General features: G+C 30.5%; 2 protein-coding genes across 6 annotated transcripts in view; both read right to left on the reverse strand.

Annotated features, from left to right (window-relative positions):
• The window catches only part of LOC109599594 (supervillin-like), a 106,515-nt gene that overhangs the window by 41,020 nt on the left and 40,789 nt on the right, over positions 1 to 24,706 (reverse strand). Inside the window, exon 1 of one of the 3 annotated variants that reach the window (XM_049963982.1) lies at positions 7,375 to 7,566. The exons of the other annotated variants lie outside the window; for them this stretch is intronic. The gene's annotated coding sequence lies outside the window, so the exon portion shown is untranslated. Of the gene's footprint in view, positions 1 to 7,374; positions 7,567 to 24,706 lie in introns of those variants that run through there. 3 annotated transcript variants of the gene reach the window in all.
• The window catches only part of LOC109599595 (probable serine/threonine-protein kinase cdc7), a 50,811-nt gene continuing 37,737 nt past the window's right edge, over positions 11,633 to 24,706 (reverse strand). For 2 of the 3 annotated variants that reach the window (XM_049963984.1, XM_020015610.2), the window contains exon 2: positions 13,559 to 18,135. In XM_049963984.1, coding sequence (XP_049819941.1) covers positions 13,810 to 18,060 — 4,251 coding nt within the window. In that variant the 5' untranslated portion in view covers positions 18,061 to 18,135 and the 3' untranslated portion in view covers positions 13,559 to 13,809. Of the gene's footprint in view, positions 12,788 to 13,558; positions 18,136 to 24,706 lie in introns of those variants that run through there. The other variant, XM_049963985.1, reaches the window with a different exon arrangement.

A 24,706-nucleotide genomic window follows, 5' to 3' on the forward strand; every position in this document is an offset into this window, starting at 1 on the left:
AGAAACTTTTGAGATTATCAATTTATAACCAAAATTTGTTTACAGATATATAGAGGTTACGCATATTAATATAACCTAAAAATTAAAATGTTGCTCGCATTGGTGTAACATTATTACGTGTAATACATAAATTGCTGACTATAAATGGATGGGTCAATAAATTGTCCAATTTTGTGACCTTTAATAAGTTACTACATGTAATATGGGAATTCCGCCAATTTATTGTCCAATTTTTAATTGAACAGAACAGTTCAATTTTTCTCCCATTTTCTAGTAACTTTTTAGTAACTCGGATTACTGAATTAAACTGATAATTTTTTGTCCAATTTTAATCCTTAATTCATTACTAGGTGTAATATAAAAATTGGCTAATTTGTTGCCCAATTTTTAATTGAACAGAAGATAGAACAAGTTGTATTTTTTGCCAATTTCTAGTAACTTTTTACTTGTTTACAAACATACTAATTACATATATTAAAATAAAGTAACCTAAAAATAAAAATATTACCTGTATTATCGAAAAATTTTATAGCTTATTCTACAATTTTTAGATATAAATTTCTTAGTAGGTTTAAAATAATAATTGGCCAATTTATTGTTTAATTGGCTAATAAATCACTAATTTTTGATATTACCAATAAATAAACAACAAAGTTTGTTTACATTTGCCCCCATAAATATAAGTAAAAAAATTTGTGTGTGTAATGTACAAATTGATGCCAATAAATTGGACGGTAAATTATACAATTTATTGCCCAATTTAACACTCTCAATTTATTACTATATGTGTGATATATAAATTGACCAATTTATTGTTATCTTTTTAATAAGTTTAGTAAAATACACTTTATTTATAGGTTGCTTACAGTAAATTAAAATATTGTCTTCGTTGACGAAAAATGGTGTAAAACTGAAATTGTTGACAATAATTTAGACAATATATTGGCAAATAAAGTGTGCAATGTATTGCCCAACATTGTGACCTTGTAATACAGAAATTGGCCAATTTATTTTCTAATAGATTGGTGAAAAATAGAACAAGTTATATTTTTCATCAATTAAATAACTTAAAATTAAAATGTTACCCTCATAAGCAAAAATTTGATACGAGTAACATTCAAATTGCTGTCAATAAATTGGACAATAAATTATACAACTTACATATTCTAAAATAACCTAATCTAAAAATAAAAACTGGTGTAAGTAAAACAGCTATATGAAAGTGACATTTGGTAAATATTTATCAAGAGAATGTAATTCTGATAAATTTATCTGGGAATTTAACTTGAATATTTTTGCAATTTTTAAATATTTCATCAATTAGTGATTTTTTATTATAATTCACAGAATTATTAAAATGTACTAATTCTCCTTACTTTTAGTTTAATCAATTTTTAAATGTAAAAAATATAAGAGTAGGCTTCTGTTGAATAATATAGAAGAACAAATTTTATGGAGAGAATTTTTTATTGACATAATATGAAAATATTATGATGAGGAGGCATTTTTTGTGGTAAAAAATACAATAATATATTTGGATAAAATTCATTTGAAATAACGCAGACTTTAATAATCTTTTTCTAAATATGTATATTTTATTATTATCATTATTGTTATTGACTTTAAATTAAATTTAAAGTAATAAAAAATACAGATTTATAATTTGAAATATTTCTTTTATAGAGTAAATTTTTATAGAATAAAAAACATTTAATTCTCATGTTTTGAATATAAAAAATTTTAATGACATCCTAAGATTGTTCCATTTTTTGATCTAAGATCATTAATAATAATAAAAAAAGCTTTACATATCATTAAAAATATATTACTGAGAGCCTTCAGAAAATATATTAGACCAGATGAAATTGAACTTGTGATGATTTTGCTTACCCTAAAAATTGAAATATAAAAAATAATGTCAAATATTATTAAATGATCTATTTTTATGTCACGTATAGTTTTTTTAATCTCTACTTTCAGAGCTATTATTTATTTAAACGAGTTATAAATAACATAGACGTTTTCATCTGATATAGACCATATTGTGTAGTTTCACTATAACATTTCAGTTTTCCCATTCTCGAACGTATTTAATAAATTTATATAATTTATAATAGTTTTATTTCAAATATTAAATATCTAAAACGTCACTGTCACATATCTTTTATCATTCAAAGAGGAAAAGGAAGAGGACATGTTTACGAAGTACATTCCCCAATGTTTCCATTATTCCCATATAAATGAGGAATATTTCCGTGAAACTTTTCCGAGAATAAAGTTGCCGGGAAAGCTACATCACTACCTTTAAAACAACACATGATATTGTAAATAAGTAAAGTAAACTCACGGAGAATACTGCGCTATATGTATCTTAAAACACCGAATAAAATTTAACATTACTTTTACCACGTCGAATTCATGTTATCTCTATTTCATACATAAATAAAAAAAAACTAACAGCTCACCTACAAAACTGATATTTTGCCACGATGACCCTATATGTAAATTATTGACGGTAAACTTTCCATATATTTGTTTTGGACCAAACACACAAGTTATGACACTGCGACACACAATTATAAAATTAACTGCACCATTTGGACGTATAATGCCAATGGTCACCTGTAATAGCGTTTAATACCACCAGGTACATTTGCATGCATTTATTGTCGCGGGCAATAAACTTTTATGGTCGAAGTGAAGTGAGAGTAACACCTGGATTGTGCCGTTCCGAGTAAAACAACATCCATTTTCTAAACCGGTGCAGATTAACATCCCATAATAAAATCCCATTTTTGGTACCACGGTACCGCATTAAAATCCTAACGGTCGTGCAAGATGGAAATTGGCATCAAATTGACGGTCACAAAACGCACAAACACAACCAGTACATAAAAATAAACGTTTGATTTTAATGTCTGTGAACTGGTTTGAACTGTGTGTCGGAAACGATCTCGTCGTGTTGATATGCACACGTCATAGTTTCATTGCAAAGAGCTGACCGCCGCCGATTATCGCCACGAAAAAATTTCCTCTCGCGAATGTGACACAAATCCGACTAATTTATCGGCTGCAAGAAAGTGTGTTTATTAATTTACCAGTCGAAAACCATTTATTGGCATTTACGTGAGAAGTCAATAACATTAATGAGGCCTGCCCACACGATCTGTCGGTCACACGTATTTTTAGTGTTGCCGACTTTTTGGTGAGACGGCCGCATTTTTACGTTCGTTAATTTGTAAATATAATAAATAATGTGGATATTTATCGCGTAATTTTCGCATTTGTATACAATGGAGGAAGTTATTAATTTGAATACTGGGACGATTGAATAAGCAATTCCTTTCGTTCTATGCCATGTTGTTTTCGTAATAAAAGATTTTTGAATTCCTTCCAACATTTGTTTGCCGTTTTTCTGGTTTCGATAGGATTTACATTTGTGGACGTTTCGTATATTTTTCAGCCGAAGGAATTCGTCCTTCGTATACTTGTACTAATGATATTGGGGAAATTCAGTTTTATGATATTTGGGTCGGTTCTGATGAAAATAACTTTTCCGATAAAAATATTTACACCAAATGCGGGTTAAGAACGGATCATTTGAAAATCAGATTGGTGTTTGTTAAAATATCTTTAAAAATATGTAACTAAGATATTTAAAAAATTGATCTCTTGGTCTTGGAATCAAAAATAATTCAATTGTCACTATTTGACATTCTGAGATATTTTTTATAAAATTTGAAGGATGAAAACTATTCTTAGTTATTATACATTAGAATAAATGGGTCATGTCGAGGAAATTTTTGTCTTTGAAACCCATTTTGTCTTAAAAATGTACAATGTTTTATAATCTTTCTCTATACATGCACATTTACTTTTTACTTTACTTTATGATCATGACAAACAAATTTGTATTTTCAAATGTTAATCAAATGAAAACAGTTTTTATTCTGAAGTTTCATTAAAAAAATAATTATTAAATATGGGATTTTTAGTACTTATTAGTTTAAGATACTAAAATACAACAAATTAAAAAGACAAACATTACTTCGTTGTAAGTAATTTGCATTCAGATATAAAATTTTCAAAAAATGCTTTACAATGTGTATATTATTAATACTACGTATAATAATAATAAAATGTTAAAAATTATATGATTTTTCAAAACAAAAATATTTTGTTCAAATTAGAATTAACATGTAATTCAAAAGAAATTTTAAGCAATTATTGTATGCAATGACTTTTTGTATATCACCTTTGTCTCTTAATCTTTCTGTAAATATGCACATTTATATTTCATCTTATTATCATTGACACAGCCAAAATTTCTATGAATAGAAATATAAATCTATATTTATAAATATTAATTAAATCTTATTTTAAACAAAGTTTCATTAATAAAATGATTATTCAATTAAAAAGGAAATGATGATAAATCACTACTTCAATGTAAGTAATTTTAAGTTGGTCATAAATTTTTCAAAATAATAATAAAGCCTAATTTATTAATTTAAAGTATTTTGTCCAAATTCAAATTAGCGACTTCTTATTTTTAACATATTTCGAAATGTTATGGTAAAGAAATGTTTGTATACAATTAAATTAAATTTTTTAAACCACTTGTCTTAAAAACGTACAAAACGTTTTATAATTTTTCTGTAAATATATATATTTATTGTTGTGTTTATACCTTATTATCATTGACTCAGTCAAATCTTTTATAAATAGAAATATAATTTTATATTTATAAACGTTAATTAAATATTGTTTTAAACAAAGTTTCAATTATTTGACCAAATTAAGATTAACGTTATGATTTTTGTCAACCTCCTTTGTCTTAAAAAAATGCAAAATATTTTATAATATTTCTCTAAATACATGTATTTATCTTTTTAATTTACCCCTGTAAAAGTTTCTATAAACAGAAATATTTATAAATGTTCATTAATTCTTATTAAAGAATTAATTAATAAAATAATTATTAAGTACATCAACTTTCATTTAAAGCGTATTTTACTTTAATATCTTACTCTACGACCATCAACAATTAATAAAATATTAAAATATATGAATAACAGACCAAATATAAGTGTATAAGGTAATTATGGTTCAGTCATAAAATGTCAAAGCCTACTTTTTGTTAATTTGTTATATTAACTATTGTAAAATATTAAAATTAATTTTTATAGATAAAATACTGTGCCTAAATAAGCATTAACGTTTAATAATTTTTTAACATATTTAAAAAAAATACATTAAAATATTTTTAGTAAACCATATTTGTTTTTTTTTAAAATAGCACAAAAGATTTTATAATCTTTCTCTAAACATTAAATATAGAGAAGTTATTTATTAAATGTGGGATTTTTAGCACTTATTAGTTTAAGATATTATTTGTATTCTCAGAACACAACATATTAAAAGGGAAACTTACAACTCATTACTTCGGTGTAAGTATTACGATTCAGTCATAAAATGATCAAAACAATTTTCATTTAAAGTCCACTTTACGTTAACGTGTTACTGTATGACTATATACAATTAATAAAATATTAAAATATATGATACTTTTGAAGAGAAAATATAGTGACCAAATAAAGATTGATTAATGACTAATAATTTTCTAATATACTTGAAAAATGTAATAAAATATCTTTTTGAAAACCACCTTTCTCTAATCATAAATAAATTTTATTCTTAAAGAAAAATTATTTATTAAATGGGGAATTATTTTAATGTTAATTAAGATAAAATAACATTTGTTATTAAAAATTTATTAAATGTGAGAGAAAAACTCTCAGCTCATTACTTCTGTGTAAGTAATTAAGATTCAGTCATAAAATTATCAAAGCGATTTTCATTTAAAGTTTACTTAATTTTAAAGTGTTACAGTATGTCCATTAACAATTAATAAAATATTAAAATATGTGATATTTTTAACAACAAAATATTGTTTTGTTCCCAAAAAGTACAATATTTTTTATTTCCTTTCTCTAAATATTTTTTTCCTTAATTACCACTGACTTATGACGTTAAATAAATAGAAATCAAATTTCTATTTTGTAATTAATGTGAAAATAACTTATTCCCAAATTAAAGTTTTATTCAAAATTAATTATTAAATATAAAGATTTTTATTAGCACTTACTAGTTTTTTGCCTAGAATGAAACAAAATAAAATGAAAAACATCACAACAGGTTATTTAAATATAATTAATGTTGATTCACTCATAAAATTTTCAAATAAAATAAAATTTATGTTAATGACTTATAATGTGACTGTTAATAATAATTAATAAAATATTAAATTAAATCATATTTTTACAAGCAAAATATTGTGATCAAATAAGGATTAACATATTTATAAATGTTGTGTGTGTCAAAAGTATTATAATAATTGTGTGTCAAAAGTATTATAATAATTGTGAGAAATAAATTAATAATAAATTTTATCTCCAAAAACTACAATATATTTTATATTATTTTGATGTTTTTCTTCTTATGCCTGACATATGTTTTATCAAAATTAAATAAATATAAACTCAAATTTATATTTTGTAATAAATGTGAAAATAACTTATACCCAAATCAAACTATTATTAAAATTTAATTATTAAATTTAAATTTGTATTAGTAATTATTAGTTTAATTTATTATTTATTAATATATTTCAAAATGCAAAGAAATGTTTATGACAACAAATATTTTAAATTGTTATATTAAAACTGTTTATAACAAAATTTTAAAGGCTTTCCTCAAATATGTATGTTTATAATTTCCTTTGTTATCATTGTCCAATGTATTAACTACATCGAAATTAAGTAAATAGTGAGTCAAATATATATTTTGAACGTATAATTTTATTGTAAAAATATATTTATTTTTAAAACAATATAATGTAAAAGTATAATTATTAACTGTGGGACTTTTATTACTACTTATTAATTTAAGATATTATCTATTTTCTTAGAATGCAAAAAATATACAAAACATCATATTTCATTAGTTCAGTGTAATTAATTTAGATGAAGTCATAAAATTTTCAACATAATTTTCATTAACGCTTAATTACATTTTATGTACTACTACGATTAATAAAATAATAAAAACAAATCATTAATACATATTTTGTATTATTATTTGTTCTGATTAATTTTCACCTTGGCACTAGTAATATTGAAATGAAAATAAATAAACAAAATTGAACAACATAAAACAGCCGCAGCCGCACAAAACGAATTAACATAATCAACCGACCATCGGTCGGCACATCTCAATTTAAATATTCTGAATAACAGGATCGACCACATGACTAACAAAATAAAAATTCGAAAGCAAAATATCGGCTGCTGCGACCATGCGAAACGCACCCACCTCGCTCCTTGTACCTGTTGATCGGCCGCCTTGTGGAAGGACGAAACTGAACGGTCCCCCGACCCAAACCGAAATGTCAGAGCACACACACAAAACACAGTGTCAACCACACCGAGGACAAGAAATCGGGCAGAATCAACGGCGGGAATCTCGCGTACAACAAACGAAACAAACGGCTGATGATGATGCGGTGCGCACGATGAGACAGCCACGGTCGCAATGATCCGATCCGCATCGGATGTCGGGCGGACGGGGCGGCGGATTGCAGCCGCCGATCCGGAGTTCTCGTAGTGGAGGGAGAGGGACAACCTGTGGCTCGGGCGGGCTGCGCCGGGCCGCCCGCCGACGTCGGGACGCGTACGCGGACACCTGTTCGGCGGGGGGAATTCCTGCGGGCGGCCGCGCGAATTGGGTTCGGGGGCACGGGGGAACGGCAGGTAGAGGGCGAACTCGTGTCTAATAAAAATTCCCAACTTTAAGCGGACCTAATGTGTTTCCGATAGAGGTGAAATGCGGCGAAAATTTCCCGAGCATGTTCGCGTAGTTTCCTCCGTTCTACGCTTTACGTCGGGCCATTTTATCCAATTACCGGATATTGCCGGGGAGACTTTTAAATAAAAGCATTACGAACAATTATGCGGGGTATTCAATAAAGGGAGCAATTTAATTATATCATTGTTACTGAGCTGTTCAGAGGGAATCTTCTTGAAAGTGATTTGATGTGTTTTTGTTGGATTGGATGTTGGACCTGTTACCACTATAGTGGAAAAACTAAAAATGTGTAAACTTCTGTATGATTAATGTAAAATCTTTATAAAAAAATTTACTTATTATTTTAAAACTAAAAGCTGATGTCGAAAAAATATATATTTGATTCATAATCAAAGATTATTTTAGACCAAGAAAAAGTTAAAATTTCTATATGATTTATTGTAAAAGCTACATAAAAAAAGTTTGTACACATATTCTTATTTCAAAACTAAGAAGCTGAAACTGAAAAAAATATATTTTTATTCATACTCCAAGATTATTTTAGGTCAAAAAGATTTTCAAAATTATTAAATGCTTTTTTTTTAATTATTATTTATTACTTTCTCCAAAATGTTTGATACTGCTGATGACTCTTAAGTTTAATATATTGTTTTATGACAACAATAAAATTGTTATTATTTAGAATTATTAGCAATCACATCATTTTGACAGTTAATTTGTTTTTAATCCTCCTTTTATTTAGCTTCTTTCTTTTTTTTCAAATTATGAGCTCCTTCAATTTTATAACATTTGTAATCAACAAATGTTTCGTGCTCTCTTTGTTGATCTTCAATATACAATTTACTTTTAGTGTAGACCTTTCTTCTTGATGCTTTTTATTCTTCCTTTCTTAACTTTCCATAATTTTATTACTTATTGTTATGTTTAATATTATGAAATATAAGTAAATAATAATAATGGTAAAGAATCATTAATAATAAATTTACCACACACACACACACACACAAACACACACAATAGTTGCTATAATTATAGCAACTTATTAAAATGTATTAAAAATGTGGGCTGTTCTACTTAAATTGGATTCCAGTATAAATAATGTTTATTGTTTTTTATATTATTATTTCTACTATCCAGCTGGACTAATTTATTTTATTCTTTAATGAATTGCGTACATATTCTATTTTGGACAACATTATAGCAACTTTATACTAATTCAAAGATTCATGTCAATTATGTCGATTATGGGTCGTAATCAAAGTGTATCATACGCTGTAAGAAAAATTATAATTCACCCTTACGAAAACCGGAAGAAACAAGTAGAAAGTTCCAAGACTTTTCAGATAATTAAGTCGTACTTTTCCAGTATTAATAAAAAATTTAGAGAAACAGTGCAAGGGGTAGTTCGAAAAAATCGATAAACCATTCTTATCATTAACTCAAATTAAAACCACCGTGCGAGAAGAAGGTTAGTGGCGCTTTGTTTTAATAGGGACCTGTAAAAAAATCATGGATCATGTCCACTGGATCACAGAACAATGGCGGTGGGTAATTTCTATGAAGCTACATTTATTTTATGTAAATGGCGGTTTAGCTTATGTTAGATGTTCTATAGGAACAAAATTACACAAAACGTTTATTATGCCCACGGTGAAAGAGGGTGGTGGATTAATTATAGTATGGGAATCTTTCTCTGTGTTTCAACACGAAACAAATCCCAAACACATTCAAAATTGAGAAGAATTGGTTAAAAGATCAAATCACCAATGTAACCATCTCCAGATATCAACTCCTGTGGGATCACGTTGATGACCAAATTCGAAATAAAAATTATTATTAGTTCAAAATGAAAGTCAAATTCAATTCAGAAAAATAAATGTAACGTTTTATAGAATAAGAAAATATTAATTTTTAGAATACAGTATATTATTTTAATAGTTCACAATAAGTAAAATAGCTATATTATTTAACATTTTCAAAGTTATCTTAATAATGACCACTACTGTAGAAAATATGAAACATTTATCAAATAAATGAATAAATAACATTTTTTCGAATTATATTAAAAATTGTTAAGGATATAAAGAGATAAAAATTCTTTGTCTCTCTTTTGAGTCTCTACTCATTAAAATCGAGTTATTAATAAAAAAGTGTTTGGCGACCATCACGTACAAATCAACGATTTTAATTAATCCGAATTCTTAATGAATGTCGTCAAAACCTATTGTGTGCTTTAAACAATTCGACTCTCCAATAATCTACACCAATTAATAATTCATTTTTAATTATTGTCAAGCAGCATGCAAAACGGTGTCACAGTTATCGATAAACAACCGATAAACCACTTGCAATTACGTTAAATTAATATCTATAAATAAATATATCTACCTGCATCTGCCTTATTGTTTATGCATTATATTGATAAATTAATTGGATCATTTAATAACGCAGTTCATTTCAGATGATTTCACTAAGGGTCAGTCACAAATTGATATTACCGCTATATAAATGAGACGAATTGAAAATACGTTACGAAAAACGGGACGAATTAATTGTGGATAATTATCCGCAATGGTGAAAACATCTTTTTAATATTACTCAGTGTTCTGCTTTATCTGTTATTATGTTAATGAGATTTTATGTACTTATTTTGATGCATCGACTTTAATATACAATTAGAACTAGGGCTGTAATTACACTGAAAATTGTTTTGAGATTATACATTCTAATAACACGTTAAGTAATCCGTGTTAATGAGAAGTTACATTCAATTTACGATTATAATTTTAGAAAAACAAAAAGAAAAACCCGAAATTATCCATGAAACAGTTAGTATCAAAAATTTTATAAATCATAGAAGACATGGTTATATGAAATAATAACATACTTATAAATTTGTTATACATTAATAAATATATTTTATTGTTTGATGTATGTATTATTATTTCCTTAATCCAATGATATATAAAATTATAATCTGGAAAATATTTTATCAATTTCTGTTGTATTTAAATTCTTTCAATATATCATATGTACTTGTATAGTATAGAATTTTCTGGACAATATTTTGCAGTTCAACAGTAAGTTGGACAACCAATGGTCAAGTATATAACAAGTTGTATAACAAATTGTAGAAAAAATTGTACATTTGGTGAAAATGGACACCCAATTGGACAACAAATAGTACAATAAGTTGTACAGCAAATTGTATTGCAATAAGTTGGTCAAGAAAGTGTACAAGTTGGTTAAGAAATTGTACAAGTTATGAATCAATTTGCACAACAAATTCTATAACAAGTTCTACAACAAGAAGTTGTATAATAAGTCGCAGAACAAATTGTACAACCAATTGTTCAACAAGTTGGACAATTAATTGTACAATAAGTTGGATAACTAAAAAACTTAAGTACAATAAATTGTACAGTAATAAAAACATAAACATACAATTAATATCTATTAAAATTAACTAACCTAATAATAAACATGTTACTAATAAATTATACAATTAAATTGTAACTTGATGTGTATAAAGCCGATATGATAGAGTCTTAAAATATAAAATCACAAGAGTAACATACTTCTATAATGTATATATAAATATTGACAAAAATCATATGTTTTTTAAAAAAATCCATTATATAATAATTAAATTATCACAATATACATTATTATAATGTTTTTTAACCATTGAAGGACATGACTTCCTTAACATGTAATCCGCAATCTCAATTCACACAGCTCGGGTAATAAATAAAAGGCAAAAATATAAGAAATAAATAATTTATTTTGTTTATATACAACATTCAAATAAATATATAGAACATCGGTGTGGTGTAAATAGAAACATACATAGAGTAATTGGTACTGGAGAGTATGCAACCACGAATACACTCGTGTATTCTTTTCATCTATACGCGTTATCACTTGCACGAATTTAATAAGTGAGTAAAATACGGAAGTACCCTGATTCAAGCATGTACCCATAACATAATTAAACTATTAATTAACAAAAATGTCAATAAAATTAATTACTACAATTAACATGTACTAAAACAAACATTTTCAGTGGGTGCGCCAGTTTTGTAAACTTTTAATTAATGGACTTCCCATCATTTTAATTAAATTTATTTGAATACAAAGGATAATTTTGAAGTGGGCGGGCTAAAACAACGAGTTTTTTAAATAGTTTAAAAATAATTTTGATGCATACGTAACGTACACTTACCGGTTACATTAATGCGATAAATATGCCTGCTATTTCAAGACGTTCAATTTGTCTGGATATATTGCGAGAGCTGTTCAAGTCTCGCAAAATACAAATAGATGGGTGACTTGCCAAAATTCGATTGCACTGTCGGCAACAAGAAATGCAAGATCGGATTTAAGAAACACATCTTATCGTAAAATCTAACGAGACCATCGAAACTAATTCTGCTAAATGAATCTCTTGTATACTTAGAACATAAAATCTACTTACTACCAATCTTTGGCAAATTATCTTCAGTTATTTACTCTACTTTAGTAAACATCCTTTATATTGAAACTCTTTGCTTATAGTTAATATCCTATTAATACAGGGATGTTGTAATGTACAAGTTGAATATAGAAACAAAATGTTTCCGAAGAATGGAAAAATATTGAAGGTGAGAATTTAAATGAGTGGAGATTATCTTAGACGTGATTTTTTCCTGGATCCGATAAACCACTCAAGAATACATGCTTAAATCAAGTATCGAGTTAATCAATAAATCACGAACATCCGAAAAAATTACTGGTACGATATGCTCATAGTTCGTTGGAGGAGGATAGTAGTAGTATGTAGTAGTTGTTAGCTGGCAGAGAAATGTTGGCAGTTACCTGTAGTCGGTTGCCGGATTGTGGGGGAGTACTTAGGAGGTTGAGACAGCAGATTACAGTTTACCTACAATAAAATACATGAAGTCACTAAATTGGTACCATTGCGGGGATGACGGTCTTTCTTTTGTCAACGGGGGCAGCGTGTGGTGTACATCGTGTTAAGCTAAGTGCGGTTTTTGAGGTGCGAGAGACTGGCGTTCAACTTCCAGGCATTTGCAATGGTGAGTTAATGGGAAGCGTTAGGAAGTACATACGAATTTATGAACATACTCATTCTTTAAACGGAATATATTATTTATTTGATTGTTTTAGTCCAAGACAACACTTACATAAATACCAATTACGTCGAAGAACTTATTAAAATGTATGTAAGGTAAGATTTTCTTCCTTTTATTAATTGCTTTTAATGGGTACGGTTTCTTCATCACATGATTGTCTAAATTAAGTATTAAGCGACATCTGTCTGTTACGTAGTGGGTACAAAGCTTTTATCTCTTAGTACTTTAGAAATACATTTCAACAAAGTGTTTGAAATACCGTGAAGTTTTATTTATTCTAATAAGAACTAAAATTTTCATTGATTGTGTAACAGGATAATTAAACTTCACTGAAGATGGAGGGTATGTTACTCTTGTGATAGACAAACCTCTGTGTTACTCAAGCCATATTTATGACTTGGTATTAAGTGTTTAACATCATAATTTTACAAAATGCGAGAGGAAGTTTTAGTGATGACACAAGGTATGATCTTTCAAATACATTGATGGCCAGCGTAACAAGCTGTTGCAGTCATAAGCAAGAGGTGAACGCAATTGCATTAAAAAATGTGTAACGGTTATGGTGTATTAAATATTTTATTTAATAAGAATTTTATTACAAATTCCACAATATAAAATTATACATGAATCTAAAATTAATATTTGGCTTTAAAAAAACTTAATATAGTAATCCGACATTATTCACAAGATTTACATACAGTACGTATACATAAAAAAGTCTTACAACTAAAAACAAATGGTAAAACAAAATCAAAAAGTCGCATGCGATGATCAAAATTAAATAAAAAGCAGGCAAGTCAATCGGTCGTTAGAGAAACATGGCGGCAATAAAGGAAATAACAGCGAACAGGAGGCCTAAAATAGCAACAATATCTAGGGAAGCCATCTGATGCGCGCATGCAATGCCGTAGGAACATGCAATGGCCATTTTGGTCGGGTCCCGGTACCAGACACAGGCCTTCGAGCCGCCATCGCCGCGTCCCGATTCACGCAAATCGTCGCTCTGGCCGTCGCTCGAGGTGCCCGGCATATCCCGGGACCTATCGTTCTTGTCCTCGTCAATTGATAAATTCGCCTCGGCTAAACGGGCACTTTCCAAAACTAGTCGCGGTGACTTGAGGCTCTCCAGAGAATCCAAAGTTCCGCTGGGACTGTCGATCGTTTCGGTCCTCGACAGGTAATGTGATTCGATTCGTGGTTCGGGTGCGATGGTTATTTCGCAATTAGACACAAACGTCAGTTCATTCGGGTTAGATGCGTTTGATTCGCTATTTGACAAAGCCACAATTTCTAACACATCAACACACTCCTCACCTGTAACCGATGCCTCGATTTTGTTGTTGTCGTCACTTAGATTGTCGTAGACCGAGTCAGTCTTAGAAGACGACTCTTTTTTGTCTTGATCCTTGGGTGTTTCCCTTTTCTTGCTTGTTATTGTTATCTCTTGTATCGGCTTTGGAAGCTCGATATCTTTCATGTTGTCCTTCAGTTCCTGGAAACTAGCCACCAATTCTGCCTTGTGTTCCTCAAACGGAGAGGTGCACTTCTCTTCAGCTTCGTCACCCATGTTTACAACAGTTGGTATTAGATCTTCCTCTGATTGTAAGTTTTCATAGTCATGATCCGACTCAGGTGTGACCTCCTTCACTTTATTCTTCTCGTTGTCTTTCTTTAAAACAATGTTCGCCACAGATTCTATCATTACCGGAGAAGCTGTTTTCTCAGTAACTGGTGAATTGACACGAGCCAATTCTGGACTTTCCATGCTGCATTCCAACAGTTTTTCACACAACTTTGCGTGTTCAGATACTGAATCAATTTCTGCTAACTTTTGATCCAAGTCACTCTGCTTCTTAGTGTCATTTTCAACCGCCTTAACGTCATTAAACGACATTAACTCACTATTAATTCTCTGAGATGTTTCTTTAGCTTCTTGTGCCAACGTTTGTAGAAGTTCGTCCAAAGAAGAATTTGTAGAATCTGACTCCTTCTCCAACGGTGATTTTGGTATAGGAGTGGATTCTTTGACTTCTCTGGACAATTTTGGCTTGCTTAAGGAACCGCTTAAATCATGTCCAGTGTTGTTAGAACAATCCTTCAACCCATTTAGAAATTTCGCCCTATTTTCAGAAATCTGATCCGATCGTTTGTATTTATTTTTCATATATTGTGTATCGGTATCACTCATAAACGCCTTCCTTGTGTTGCTGATTTTCATATCCTTTTCTCTGAGAACTTGTCTGGCTATTTCCATAGCATCAGCAATGTCAGTCAAAGAATTGAACTCATTCTCCACATCCTCCTTTGGCTCATTTCTCTTCTTCGCCTTTTCAATCACCTCTTTGGAAATCAAGCTGCCAATGTTGGCCGACAAAGATCTGACTGCCCGTCGCTTTTTGAAGTAGTCAATCTTGTTGTCCAGAGGACTGTTGTTGTTTTTAAAGTCCTCGGGGGACAAAAGGGGCAAAGCTGGCTCCTTGTTGGAGTCCTTACGCAGATTACGGAAAGCCAAATCGTCCTTCACAATGTCGGGAATCTTTCGAGGTTTATAAACTGGTCTTTCTATATTGTCGGGGACAGCATGCAAGTAATCACTGTTGGCGGCGGGAGTTATGGGACCAACAGGAATGCCAAACGGAGGCTGAGGATCCAAAATCTTTAGACTTTGATTGGCATGCTTCACGTTTCTGTAAACCACGTCGTCCCTTGTGATATCAGGTTCATTGCCTTGACGCTCTTGAAGCTGTTCAATTTCCGGATTGACTCCGTGAACTGGCGAAGTCATAAGGTAACTTATCCTCGAAGTTATTGACTGAGGATCACTAATGGTGTGAGAACGGTCTTTGTTGATTTTCCTGTAAGCCATGTCGTCGGCTTTTCTGTCAAATTGTCGGTTTTTCTTAGCTATTTTCTTTCGCCTGGGTGAGTCGATTGAATCGAACGGTTCGTAGTTGTAACTTGAATCGCTCAAGTGACCTCTGTTGGGATTCCAATTCGGATACGGTTCCAAATTGGTTTGAGACAATTTTTGTGCCACCGCATCTCGTTCTCTTTGCTCAGCCCTTTCCAACAAATCCTCATCACCGAGCCTCAAACTGTTGTAAATTGCCTCCAACTCGTCGAGCGCGTCCTCCAAGTTGGTTGACTTTCCAGTCGAATCATCTTCCACTTTCTCGGGTTTGGCACTATTGATTTGATTCATTTTGTGCACACATTCATTCTGACGTAAAGTGGGTGACACGGGCTTAAATGGACTTGTTACACGTAACGACGAAGTGATTGGGGCCGGAGTAGAATCTTTTTGAATTACACTGGGTAAAAATATTTGGTTGTGCACGTGGGTTTGTGCTGTGAACATTTGAGGACTTGTCGATCGAGACTTTATTCCGCTCTTGCGCATGTTTGTCAAGTTCTCCCTGTCACGCTGCTTCCAAAAGTCTAACGCCTTTTGAGTGCCGGACTGCTTCTCTGGATTATCATTTTGGACATTCTCGCTACTCTGAATAAATATTGGCTTCCTGCTGCGTGGCTTTTTATCAGTTAAGTAGTTAAATTGATCGTTCTGCTGCTGGTTTCTTTTGGTGGCCAAGGGTGTGGTTGACAGTGGTCTAGAAGTGATATGTGGCGAAGGGTTGGGCAGGTAATCCTCAGAAACCGATCTGTTATTTGTATGCAAATTGAACGAGTTGTATTTCTTCGTAGGAATAGTCATGTCAACGTTCGAATGAACATTAAATGATCTCGATCTGCTGTTATCCAAGTAATAGGTTGTAGGTCTGGTATTTTCTCCGTATGTTGCAGTGACTAGTCTGTTGGGATCTCTTGGAGGAGGGGCCGGTGGTTGTCTAGCTTTGTTTATCAGAGATGGATCGATCAAGCTTAGGTTCCTGTACCTGTTGTTGGGTCTTATGATTGGGAACTGGACATGTAATATTTCTGAGGCTATATCAATTGAAGATTTTTTGTTGATATTTTCCTCACAAGATACGGAACGTTGGTTGTTGTTGAACTGATTATTGTACGACTCGTTCAGTTTTTTGGTAATGCTGTTGTATTCATTCATCGACAATGGAGGTTTGTACGACGGATTACTGGTAGAATTGCTAATTTTATATTTCCCATACTGGGAATGACTAGGAGGAATAGTTGACAGTCCTGTAATACTACTAGACTGGGAGTTGGAGCTGACATACGACTTGTTAGCATTCGGAGAGATTGGACTCCGACTAGGCGAACGATTGCTGTCATCAGAATTCCTCCAACTATTTGAATTGTTGTCTGCATCCGATCTAGGTATTCTAAGATAGTTATGCGGATTCTCCCCATCTCTAGAATGTCTCTTCAAATACCTTTCTGTTCTAGCTGCCCGGGACCTTCTGGTAGCTGAGGAGTCCCTTTGCTTAAGATTTTCCTCACTGCGAATTCGTAAAGATGAATTAGACCGCTGGGAATCCTCATCAGAGCTGCTGTTGTCTCCTCTTAAAGTTCTCCTAGCAACTGCCCTGGCTTTGGTCAACTCCCTGCGGCTCTTCCTGTTCAAACTATCAGCCGAACCAGATCCCACACTAAGCCTTGAATGGCTCATGTCGTGCGCAGCCTCTCTATTATTGGTAACATTATTATTTTCCTTGTTGCCGATCTCGACTGGTATTTTAGGTAACGCCCTACCTATATAATTAGAGAAACCTCCAGTGGGATCCGACAAGATTCCAGTATCCTCGTAGGGCTCATGCCCATTGAAGGCAATCGAAGTCCTTTGGCCTGGCTGGATGACCACATGGTCAAACGTACCAATAGGTTTCGGCGGCTTTTTTCTTTTACCATCCGACTTCTTGCGCCTGCGTCCCAAAAATCCTTTCTTCTGCTCCTCATCACTGGAACTGGCGCTATCGTCGCGCTTCTTCCGTCTGAAGAGACTGCCTATGGACCACTTCTTGTCTTTCTTCGCATCCTTTTCGGGGAAGTCGTAGCTGTAGCCGAGCGTCCTGCGCTGAAGCGTCGGCGAGTAAAAATTGGCGGGTTCTTCAGTGTATCTGGATATCTCCTCGGTACTGTTCATCGTGATAATCTCGTCAACATCTTTGGCACGTATGTTTGAGTAAGACGACCAGGTGCGTGGCCGACTGCTCACAGTCTGTAACAAAGGAAATTATATCATTAATGTTACGTTCAATTAAATGCTGTGACCGAAATACATGATCGATATTTTATCCGTAAATGACATTTATTTTTAAGTTCAACTTCTATTTTTAAGGTCGCGACGGCGCCGAGCTTTTGAAATGACGAAAATAAATTTCTTGAAAGCCGGCTTAAAATGCATTAGACATCGTTCAATAGTAAACCTGACGGAGACATCAATCAAACGGAAGGAACGTTAGGGATTATATGAAAAACAGAAGTAGTTATTTGGCAATTTGATACTTGTAAATCTATTAGCATAATGAATCAGTTTAGTCTGATAGGAATCACCTGCAACAATGCGTAAAAACATTGTTAACGTACAATTAATTAACACATTGTAGTAGTTTATCCAGTGTTGTTGAAATTTTAAAGAGTTGTTACGTATAGTTTGGGTAACTTCTATGTTATACAACAACTTTTTCCCAGACAAACCACAGATTATTCACATAACGAATTTGATGGAGTGAAACGTAGACTCATTCATGGAACTTGGAATTCTTGCATTCCAAATATAACCAGACACTGCCTTTACTTTTATAATTAGAATGAAAAATATTCCAAACTGATTCCAGACAATAAACCGTGGTAAATAAGTTCACGTGTGAGAATTTATTATTTATCTAACGAAACGTGCAATTATTGACATTGAGGAGAAACCACTTTTTTTCTTTAACAATTACCGACCTTGGATCAACAATTTGCCCTTGCCCGAGTGTTTAGTCCATTCTGTGGAACTAGCAATGTTCCCATTTGTTTGACCGTAATGCAAATGTTAATAATACAGATGGTAGGACAAAATGTCATTTACATTATATTTACAAACAATGATGAATAATATTCTCAGAGGAATTTTCCTCGTTTATGCATATTAATTCGTATGTTTAGATGGAATATCATTTAAATTTTAATCGTGGCACCAAGACAAGAACCTAGCCTTAAAGGGCTTAAACGAAAGGATTATAATGAATATATAACTAGCTTAAAAGATACTTCCTTGATTTATTTGCAACTAGTTTTGGTGCCACTTATAAGTGAAGACATGAAAGTTTTCAAGTCCTTGTTTAGATCATCAGATAAAAACGTCAGTGATGACATTCTTAATAAAAGATGTATTATTTTATTTATTTTATTGATTGTGAGATGTAATTTGTGATTTTTATTAACCCACTCATAAATAGTTAATTTTTATTGCCATCTTGATAATAATCTTTGTATTTATCAGTAACATTCTCTAAACAAACCGTAAATAACTTAAAATAAAATCTGCAGTGCAAAATGATATATTTTGAAATATAAAACACAAACTTAACTCAAGTGTACTTCCTCAATTATCGGTAAGCAACTAAACTACATCAACTGTACAAGTCAAATTAAATTTCCAAGTAAATAGGACATTAACCTTATACCACTCAATATTATGTAAAGTCTTCTGTAGCATTGTTTCTAGCAAGGGAATATTTTGTTCTTGTGCATACGCAATATCCTGTCAAAGAAATACTTTAAATACACGATTACTTCCAAGCATGTCAGATGAATTTTGACACAACCTGCCTTCAAATCTCTTACATATTTTCAGACTGAAATATTTTAATGTTCTATTTTTTAAAAAAACCCATGGGAGAAATACTGTTTTATTAAAATCTTAACGTCCTAATAATACAAAATAGTTGTACGCGGCAGATTTTATCTATTTAAATGGAATTCTAAAGAAATTCATACCTCGGTAGTGCTTACAATCCTACGTGTTAACTGTGAATAATAATTTCATAATAATTCTATTTTCTTGTGCTGCATGCTACAAGAGACACGTTCAATAAATACCAAGAATTCTACAATAAAATTCTATTATTATTTCATAGTCACATTCCGAAGCTCCATGAACTAACGGAGTCAATCTTCCTGTTTTGAGTTTGAAGTTTTGATTTTGTTGTTAAATAGTAAAAGTATATTCGGTACCATACGAAAACTATTAAAAGCTACATAAACCTTCTCCACATGTTTCCCCCGATAATTGCATGGTAAGTTAAATATAGCTTTAATTAGTTCCATTTGCAATCAGTCTTTACCTTCGAACCTGAACAAGTTAATTCGTTCGCGTTAGTTAGAGTTGCCAATTATTGTAATAGGAAATATAGGACAAGTTCATGATAGGTGATATGTATAAATTTCCTAAAATAAAATATATATTTTGGAAAATTCTTCACAGATTAAATTGAATTAGGAGAAATTATTAATATTAAGTTATGATTTTATTAAATCATTTCCATATTTGCTAAGTCGCTATACTTAAAAAATTTAGTAATATAATTACCAATATATGGAAAAAATAAGAAAATTTATTTTACAAAGGATTCTTTTTGGTTTTTAATTTTAATACTTGCAGTGTTCTAAGGTAATTTAATTTGTTAAAATATATGAAAAATAAGAACCATCAAAACAAATCTGTAATTAAACATAAATATTATAATTAAACAAGTTCAAAATAATTGTGACTATTTTGGCCATCTTTATAATATATATCTGAGAAATTGTTTATATAAATTCCCACGCTATATTTTATTTCTTTAATATAATTTTTATTGCATTTTTATGCGATATAAAGAAAGCAGCAATTCATATTATTTTCAAAATGTGACTATTAAAAGCGTTAAAATTCTTTGTTGCTTACAATATTGGTAAAGAAAAATGTCAAAGGTTCACTGTTGATGTTAAAGAGTAATAAGTGCATTCCAGAATGATATGTTACTGCCAGAAATTTATAATTCAAAGAAGAGAAGTTTCTCGTACAATTTCAGAATTCAGAAGAGGAACTGTTAGACGAAATAATAAAATACTTTTATCAAGAGTTAAGCAAAAATAAATGAATATCCGGTTCGGAGAAGTTTCCCTTCTTAAATTTTTAATGAAATTTTTATTTACCATATAAGTAACATTTAATTTAACATTAATGTTATACATAAAATTCTCTGAGGTATAGACTCGACGAATTTACGAATATTTGATATGCCTATAATCCTCTTGAATTAAAGAATAATTTGTTTAAATTAGAATATTTTTACGTCCAATTTGGTTATCAACACATACCAACCTCACAGGTTTTCTGTTTGGTTGGTATCTGGAAATTGCTTGTTTGATCACTTCTCCTATTTCCCTAATTTTTTTTATTACTACTCGAAACAACTCACTTATTTAGCTGTGAATTCTTACCAATTTATATTTGTTTCTCTCGATCCTGCTAAAGCTGAATTATAATTTTTCATACAGCATATGATACAGTTTCATTACGACTAATTATTAAATAATTACAATAAGCAAAAGATCTCTGGAAATAAAAACTGAATCAACACGCATCATTGAAATAAAATACTGTAAAAAGTTGCTTTAATTTTATCAAACAAACAAATATAAACATGTATGCAGTTAAAGTTATGAAAGATTAAAAATAAACTGAGTAACTGCAAAGGAGACACCACAGGTTTGTTCGGATTATACAATTGGAAACTATTTCTGAAATGTATACTATTACTATATTTGTAAATTTATTAAATAGATATTTCAACAAGTAAAAAATCCAATTATGAAATTCTATTAGTAACAAATACTAATATTGTCTCACTATAAATTTGCTTAATAAATAATAAAAAATTAACCAATAAAATTGGTTACAATGAAATGACAAACAATGCAATAATACAAGATAGCTCGTTGATCAATATTGCAATATTAAAACTTAATTGAATATTTCACCAACCCATGTTTATGCTCCCTTGTGATTTTAACCTTTGAGGAAATTAAACTTAATAAAACAATAATAAAACCAATAAATATTACATATACAGGAATCCAATTCAAGAACTACAGCTTATATTTTTATTAAACCATTTTTTAATAAGTTTCTATAATTATGGCCCTTACTGTACTTCAAAAATCCAACTGAAAATTTTTTGTAAATTGTGAAAAATACAAATACTAATATTGTCTCACTGTAAATTTGTTTAATAAATAATAAAAAAATAACCCATAAAATTGGTTACAATGAAATGACAAACAATGTAATAATACAAAATATCTCATTGATAATATTCAATTCAAGAACTACACCTTATATTTTTATTAAACCATTTTTTTAATAAGTTTAATTATGGCCCTTATTGTACTTCAAAAGTTGTCAAAGAATCCACAATCTTCGGATTTAAATCCAACTGATAATTTTTAGTAAATACAAATACTAATATTGTCTCACTGTAAATTTACTTAATACATAATGAAAAAATAACCCATAAAATTGGTTACAATGAAATGACAAACATTGTAATAATACAAGATATCTCATTGATCAATATCCAATTCCAGAACTACACCTTATATTTTTATTAAACCATTTTTTAATAAGTTTCTATAGTTATGACCTTTACTGTACTTCAAAAGTTATTAAAGAATCCACAATTTTCGGATTTAAATCCAACTGAAAATTTTTAGTAAATTGTGAAAAATACAAATACTAATATTGTCTCACTGTAAATTTGCTTAATAAATAATGAAAAAATAACCCATAAAATTGGTTACAATGAAATGACAAACAATGTAATAATACAAGATATCTCGTTGATTAATATCCAATTCAAGAACTACACCTTATATTTTTATTATACCATTTTTTAATAAGTTTCTATAATTATGGCCCTTACTGTACTTCAAAAGTTAGAGAATCCAGAGATTTAAATCCAACTGAAAATTTTTAGTAAATTGTAAAAAATAAGAAAATTTAAAAAATATAGTAAATTAATTCTTTATTTTTTTAGAATTATTGCTTCATTTTTACACGATAATAAAATAAAAGTTGAGATAGAGTTGAGTTTTTCTATCAAATATATTTTTCCTGTTCACGTAATGTTAAACTAAGCGAAAAATATTGATGAAAACAGAACGGATGACAGCCCCAGGCGTAGATAAAATCTCGAATCTGGAAAAGCGCGACACCATCACGCTCTCTTCACAACTGAACAATTCAATTCCAGTCGCTAGACTCTTCGTGTCGGTAATGCACACCGCATTCCACCTGCGGAGCCGCCGTTAATTAATTTAATGTAATTGGATGATGATTTTATGGAGGTGGACCTGTGTGTGTGTGTGGAGGGTAATGGGGAGCACGCGATTTACGTCGCCTCCGATGCCATTTGAACGCCGCTCTATGCAGCTCCACATCTAGCCGGCAAATTTACAAAGCGACTTCTCATGTGTGTTTTACCCGCGAGTAAGCTTATGTGTCCGATGCGTGTGCGATTTTTCAATCAGCCAGTCGGAAACGCACATAGTACACGCGGAGCACACTCGGTTACGTGATTGTATTATTTTAACTGGGAGGAAATCTTCGCGTTGCAAATTAAGCGGTGAAGAGAGCGTGCACCGGGCATGCATAACTTTCAAAACGAAGAACGCCGGCTAATTGGTCGGGGTTTTATTAAACGTTCACAAGGAAGTCTGCCCGATTACACATGTACGTACGTTACCCGAATTTCTAAATTGGGCGTGAAATTCTTTTAAGTGAAAAGTATTGTATGGGCCAATTTTTTTAAAATGTTCAATTCATACTCACTGAACGAATTCCAGAAAACGATAAAATCACAGACTTGTTGGCATTTACTTCTGACATTAATTATTTAAATTTTTAAATATGGATCTTTGAAATTTGGTTTGTAGCAATTAAATCTAAAAGGTCAAAAAATCGATTGTGAAATGAAGTGAATAGTTTTAATGGTCACAAATGTGTTAGGTTGGTCAGTTGTCGTGGTCATTATAGTAATTATAACGTATCTGCTGATTTACGTCCGACATTAAATTTATTATTGCTCTCAATTTCAAGTGAAAGTAAGACGTGCTCAATTACAATTTCGCAGGTATTTAATAATAAATATAGAATCATTTCAAACAACAAGCTAAACAGTTCAACAGTGATTCCTGACTGATTTGGGAGTTCTGGGTTTTAATCACAGAAGTTTCATGATATTCATGATATGATAATTATCAAATAATATATAATTGTTATAAGATATATTAAGAATTTCATTTTCTATCAGAAAAGACGATTTCTCAAATATAATTTAAAAATAAATAATTCATTTACAAAAAACTGTACATTAATTAATAATTTTATTAGTGAGACAGATTATAATTTGTAAAGAAGAAATTTAAAAATAATTTAATTTATTTTTAATCATAAACCATATTTAACCATATCAAATATCTCTATAATAATAAACAATAGTTTGAATATATCAAACATTGATATTTATCTATATATTTATAAAATTTTTGAAAGTAATCCAATATTTATAACACATACTGGATTTGTGAGATCAAATAGTTGTTAATTGTGAAAAATCTATTAATTGTTTAAATTTCTGTCAATTATATGTTATTAAAGTTACAAAATATACAGTGTTTTTCAAAGTACTAATTAGTGTTTTTATTAATGAGACAGATTTTAATAAATAATAAAGAAATTTAAGAATATGTAAATCATT

This window comes from Aethina tumida, chromosome 2 (genome assembly GCF_024364675.1).
Source record: "Aethina tumida isolate Nest 87 chromosome 2, icAetTumi1.1, whole genome shotgun sequence".
NCBI classification, from domain to species: domain Eukaryota; kingdom Metazoa; phylum Arthropoda; class Insecta; order Coleoptera; family Nitidulidae; genus Aethina; species Aethina tumida.